Source organism: Anarhichas minor, unplaced genomic scaffold (genome assembly GCF_050575085.1).
Source record: "Anarhichas minor isolate MPS153535 unplaced genomic scaffold, ASM5057508v1 ptg000058l, whole genome shotgun sequence".
Lineage (NCBI taxonomy): Eukaryota > Metazoa > Chordata > Actinopteri > Perciformes > Anarhichadidae > Anarhichas > Anarhichas minor.
Window position 1 is genome coordinate 3,794,989 of NW_027466504.1, and position 6,456 is coordinate 3,801,444.

Here is a 6,456-nt window from a genome sequence, read left to right on the forward strand (position 1 = left end):
TGAGGTCCACAATAGAGCTTTATTTTGTCATTCATCAAAACAACAAACTTAGTATCTCTGCAAGCTACTGTAACAAACTCAATAATCAGAAATTAACAAAAAAATAATTTGAATCAAAACGGTACACCTCTATTTACACCATGGTTTCTGATGTACGCTCAATCACCTGCACCTCGTGATTGGGGGAAATGCCAAGTAAGACATGAGGCAGACAGCTTCTACATGGTGCTGCGCTAACAGTAGCACACAACACATGGCCCATGCAGTCAGTAAGGGACCTGGACAGTACAAGGCTAATCCGATGTAGAGTACCATTGTGTGCACTTCAAATCAGAAGCCTTTGATCCCACTCAGTGCTTTTATTTTAATGACAATACAGGTTTGATATGAGCTTATCTGAACATTAAGAGGCATTGGCTGATGCTCCTCAGTGCTTTTGGAAATTAACAGGGGACAATTTAAATTGGTAAACATTTCATATGTATTCTAAGCAACAAGAAGAAAAAAAAAAAAAAAAAAGATCCTATCAAAAAAAACGGAGCATCTTGTCCTCAATACAAAATTGGGAATTATTACAGGTTATACAAACTCAAGGATCCATAACTGAGAAAACAAGACAATTTTCAAAACCGGGTAGATTGTAATTTTTATTGGAAAACAAAAATATACAACTTGGAATGGATTATTTGAGGCATGACCAGAGGTCACCAAAAAAAAAAAAAAAAAAAAAAAAAAAAAAAAAAAAAAAAAAGTAAAAGTAGTGAGTAAAACATTAAAAAGCATGATAAGCTTAGTCGTTTTCTGGTATATAGAACAGCAGATACAAAAAGAGTTTGTACGAGTACCTAGGAGATACACCCGTGTCATTTTTTTGCAGTAGTGCAATGCTGAGAGATTTCCATATATACTTTGTCCATAGTCCATGCAGAGTTTAAACTCCTCTACATTGTTTCCATGCCAACAGTGTTGCCAAGTGACAACCAGCTGACAGGTTTCCAATGTCGCCATGCGTGGAGGGGTCCCGAGCACACAAGACGGGAAGATTCGAAGTTCTCCGGCTCCCAGGGGCCTCCACAGGCATCTGGTTGTATGACCATTCCATCACTCCAAAACACCATGACAGCAAAAGAAAGGGACATGGGACAAGAGCCTATGCAGTTTACATGCAGTTCCTTTGGACAGCAGAGGGGGCAGGGACGAAGGGGGGCTATTAAGATTTTACAGATAAATTACACAAAGAAAAAAAGGCAAATTATTTATATACGAAATCTGTACAAGGCCTTCACTTCGCCGTCATCATTTGTACGAACTCTGCAGGGGCGAGAAAAGAAAAATGTTGCGACTCAGTACCCGAAGAGTGACCCAAACCAACTCAAAATATGGAGCAAACATCTACCAACCTTCATAGTTGACCTGTCCATCTCCGTCAATGTCTGCTTCTCTGATCATCTCGTCCACCTCTTCGTCAGTCAGTTTCTCGCCAAGGTTCGTCATCACATGGCGCAGCTCAGCAGCACTGATGTATCCATTGCCATCCTGAAAATGACAGTAAACACATTAAAATAATAATAATGAAAAAAAATAAATAAAACCACGTGGGAGTGCAGACAGCATTTACCTTGTCAAAGACACGGAATGCTTCTCTGATCTCCTCCTCGCTGTCTGTGTCCTTCATCTTCCTGGCCATCATGGTCAGGAACTCTGGGAAGTCTATCGTTCCATTTCCTGTAGACAAAAAAAAAAAAAAAACACTGATGTAGAATTTCTATCTATACCATCAATACCACGTGTGGTTAGCAATTTTTTTTTTTAAGGCCGACCAGGTTCTCACCATCAGCATCCACTTCATTGATCATGTCCTGCAGCTCTGCCTCTGTGGGGTTCTGGCCCAGAGAGCGCATGACTGTGCCCAGCTCTTTGGTGGTGATGGTGCCATCTCCATCCTTGTCAAAGAGCGAAAATGCCTCCTTGAACTCTGATTTTTTTTTTTTTTTTTTAATAAAAAAGTAGAGGGGCTTCTTCAGTTAGGCAGAGGTGATGCACCTATAGCTAGATAAACAGACTGGCATAACGGTGGCAATAAAAAAAACACTGCAGAAGGCTGAATCTATGACAACATGCATAGATTAAAAAGCCATGTAAATGCTGTCAGCCCAAATTGCATAACAAACTTCTCATAGATCACATAGACCCAAACCCTGAATTTGGCTCAAGACTCAAAGGGCATTACATCACATTTGTTTCAGTTATAAACCAACTATAGCATGCTGACGAGCCCTTCTGTTTTGAGTTCCAACTGCAGTCGTTTTTGGCTAAACAAGGGCAGCGACCATGAGACCGTGCAGTCAGGCTACATCAGCAGCAAACGACATCCTGTGTGGTTTGGTGGAGCCGTGAGGGACGAGCAACAATGACACTCATCAAGAGTGATGAGCCAATGGGCAATGTGTAGAATCATGCGGCAGCTCATAAGCATCATAAAACTACAAGCTGCCCTACCACTTGGAGGGTCAAACACACAGGGCAACACCCTTTTTTGTTATGAGGAAAAGCCTGCTGTCTGCATCAACTGCAGGAAATGTCGAAGGAGGGGGGGGTTCCTAAATCCTCTGATACGGGCCATGACTGCAGTCGCTCACTGCGCTTAAAATTTCCCCATGTCAGCAGACCATGTTAGGGCACGGTCATGTCATGCTGTTCGTACTAACTGACAATCTAAACACTGGCACACGTCAGCAAAACAGCAAGCAACTAAAAGCGGAGGCCATTTAATACAGCGAGAGTACGATCAGCACATTGTGAAACCTGAGACCTAAGCTGATTCAAGTAAACGGAAGCTGGAAGATATAATCAGGGAACCCGCTACAACTGTGCCACATTTTATACATGCACCGCATACATTACAGCAAGTGTCCCCTAGTGCATACAAACACACTGCATGATTTAGATTACAGCATCTAGGTCTCGTCTTATATCAGTATACTAAGTCCAAATTGCAATTGTCTCTGGATCATTCCGTCTAATAAAAAACACACCCAGGGCAAAGGACACATCATGAACAGCATGTAAAAAAGGTGAGTGCAAACACCTCAACAGAGTACACTGTCCTTCCAGATTACATCATATATTACATGGAAACCATGAAAATGCAAAGTCTTCCATGAGGGAGTCCTTCTGCACTTCAGAGCCAGCAAGCAACAGCCGTTTCATTCATTCCTGTTTTATGACCAGTAGGCTGCCCTGCGGAACGCCTTAAAAGGAAAAAGTATAAATCCACTGCAGGGGATGCAAGGATCCATAACGCAGGCCACTCTGCAGGGTATGAGGAAAGATGCAGCGATGTCTTACCAGCAATCTGCTCTTCTGTAAGCTGATCAGCCTGTAAAATACATGAGGCAAAAATATCAAGAATTAGCTTTTCAATCTCAGAACAACCTTGTCTCAAAGTTATGGCCGCCCAATTATTTAAATATGTTGCAAACATCTTTCTACGTTGGTAATCATTCTGGAGTTTGTAATAGCCGTCAGCAAATTAAATACAAAAATTAACATAATAGAAAAGAGGCGTTTTCGTGTCGGTGAGCAAAAACACTCGTTACCCAATTTGGGCGATCGCAAAAATAGCGAAAGAAAATTGTAAGACGTGCCCATCACACGTTAGATCTACTTACATATGACTGCTCGATGACAGCGACAATGGACGACTTACAATTTGGCGGTAATGTTAGCTAGGACGCGCTAAAGTTAGCTAGCTACCCTTATATACCGGCTCACAGTTACAGACCATAAACCAACACTTAAAGCAAAATGACTAATTCAGCAGTCGTCACAAGCAAAGCATCGATTGTAGCAAATAGTCACTTCAACAGCAGCTACAGTGTTTATCATTAAGAGGGATAAATATCGCGGACATATTTTCGGCCACAGTCACAATTTAGCGACGCCAAGATTAACGATAGAAAGAAAGCAGATGGAGTGGCATAAAAGACACATTGTAAGGTACGTAACTAACGTTAGCTATGCTGCATTGTTTCAAGTGTGACTGCGTTAACGCTAGGAACTCAGGTTTGAACTTACTAACGTTATATATTTATTCAGACCAACGCATCTTTAGCTAACGTTAGCTTTGTCTAACACGCTAGCATTATCTAGCCACTAGCTGTCATTTATTCTGCCAGCACAGCGGTAATTAACGGGGACTCAGTTCAGCCACTGGTGATGTTACGTTGTATTGACATTCATGTCGCACAATAAAAACAAATACTATGAGACTGTCGGCCAATTCAAGACTGGAGAAAAAATATATGCTTTTTTTCTTACCATTTCGATGTAGATGGAGCGGCTGATTCACGAGAAAATCCGTAACAAACCAAAGCCAACACAAAGCCTGGGCGGACTGACAATCTCTGAACACAGTGAGGAAGAGGCAACTGGACTCGCCTTTAACGGCTATCCTAAACTCCTCCTCTTTCCAATATCACTCCGCCGACTTCCCTTTTCCTCAGTTATCAAATTAATCAAAAACGCCTTTAAATAAATTAATAGCTACACAAGAAAAACAAGAAACATCTGTAACACCCACTTGTGACTGCTGCGAATGTTTTGACGTCGATATTAGAATCTATATTGCGTATTGCTGGGGGTCTACATAACGAAGTATGAATACTTTCTGCTACTCTGTGATGGGGCACAAGACGTAGCTGAAAGAAATCGCGCTCTCTGATTGGTGTGTTTGTACCTGCAATGCGTCACTCCCATGGTCTGCGCTGCCGCTGCATCTTGTCCATAGACATCCCAGTCAGTGCCACAGGCATCGCAGACAAGCTTGTTGCACAGTGTGTGTACATGTGGGCATCATCTTTAGGGACACCCAGTAAGCTAGTTTTGATAGGTTATTAGCTACAATGAGCTTATTTTGTTACTTGTAACCGCTATATTACTGACCCAGTTTGTGCTTACATGACTTTCTGCATTTCCTGTTGCTGCAGTTCTCTCATTTTTGATTACATTACTTGTGTTTTCCATGAGCACATTTATTTATTTTTCTTCAAATTGCTGTTACAAGGTTACCACAGACTGTTACAGAGTTCAGTGTGGCTCTTGGACTTTTTCTTCCGAGTTTTCGTCACTTTCAATGTGCATAATGAGATGCGGTGTCAGGGCCGAAGTGCTTGAGCGTAATAGTTTGTAATAAGGAGCAGTGTGTGCATGAGATGTGTGATATGTGACGGGTCTGCAGCGGGTGTTGCTTGTCAGGTGATTGTGGTACCCTTGGATCTAATTGTGCTGCTGCTGGTGTGGATGATGACGATCTGATGGCCTGATTGCTTATGCCTGACCGATCTCCCAGTGACCAACTGTCTGGCCCGATCCCATGGGAGATGCCGTGGAGGAGGAGGAGGAGAAGGAGGAGGAGGAGGAGGAGGGATGCGCTAGGATCTCTGTGTACCGAACCCCACCCCCCACCCCCCACAAACCTTTTCCTCCCAAATTCCACTGCCTCCCTTATTATTAGTCGCGGATGTCACGCTGTGAAGTAGAGAGCCGGGATTGTGAGAAGCTCAACTTCTCACACATAAGATGTAAGAAATGAGGATCCAAAGTGGTTCCCACTTCCATCTGGGCTGTTTGCAGAGGTGACGCTGCCTGTGCCATGTGATCTGCTGAGCAGCTTTAGAATCAGCCAGCCCCCCCCCCCCCCCCCCCAACCTGATCTGGAGCACATTGGATTCCTTTCATCTGTTTTTCTGCTACAGGATTTTTGTCTCTGCGTAGATTATGCAACGGCAAAGGTGGCGGCACAAAGGCCCGTCACAAGTAACCCGATAAGCTGGAGCATGTGTCAACGGCAGGCATTTTGAGGTGTGTTTGTTCGCCTTTTTGCCTTTCGGAAAATACTTGGCAAACACTGTAAAACGTAGTCACCATGAGCGCTTAACCGCGTTTCTTTCTGGTATTTGAAACATTTTGGACTTTGTCACAGAGCCTCCAGGGCCAATTGCTCCAATAAAACGGTTGTTCAGGGACAACGGTTCACTGTTGGGCCGTAAACACTTCTAAATCAGAGGACCCTTCTACTTCCATCCAATTTGCACAGTCCGCTGTTTGGTTGGTTGATGGCATGCCCTTCAGTGATCCCCAGGTCTTGGAGGACCTGCTCCAGGTCAAAGGTGATTTTAGGTTGGAGGTTAATATGGATAGGGAATATTGGAGCCCAGGAGACGTGACTTAATGGTCTATAAAACCCTGAAACCAAACTCCATGACGTTAGACTCAACGTGGAGCACAGTGCCTTACAGTGTTTGTTTGTTTTTTTGCATTATGGCTGTTGGGTGTCATGTTAACTAATTATTACTTTAGTTTTTTTACTCAGACTAAACCATGCATGTGTGTGCACATGTGCGCCACACTCATCTCATCTTTATCAGATCTGTGAATGTGTAACTGCCTCACATA

General features: G+C 43.2%; 1 protein-coding gene across 1 annotated transcript; it reads right to left on the reverse strand.

Moving 5' to 3' along the window:
* calm2a (calmodulin 2a (phosphorylase kinase, delta)) lies at positions 1–4,445 on the reverse strand. Its single transcript, XM_076076936.1, has 6 exons — positions 4,321–4,445; positions 3,349–3,379; positions 1,832–1,975; positions 1,619–1,725; positions 1,401–1,536; positions 1–1,311 (listed from the first exon to the last, which is right to left on the reverse strand). The coding sequence occupies exons 1-6, from the start codon at positions 4,321–4,323 to the stop codon at positions 1,283–1,285; spliced, it is 450 nt and encodes a 149-aa protein (XP_075933051.1). The 5' UTR covers positions 4,324–4,445; the 3' UTR covers positions 1–1,282.
* Between the last annotated feature and the right edge of the window lie 2,011 nt (positions 4,446–6,456).

What these genes read in the sequence shown, in the direction of transcription:
- calm2a (XM_076076936.1), bottom strand. An exon ending in TACAGAAGAGCAGATTGCTG is followed by an intron (nt 1,976 to 3,348) that starts GTAAGACATCGC and finishes AAAAAAAATCAG; the next exon opens with AGTTCAAGGAGGCATTTTCG. An exon ending in TGGACAGGTCAACTATGAAG is followed by an intron (nt 1,312 to 1,400) that starts GTTGGTAGATGT and finishes TCGCCCCTGCAG; the next exon opens with AGTTCGTACAAATGATGACG.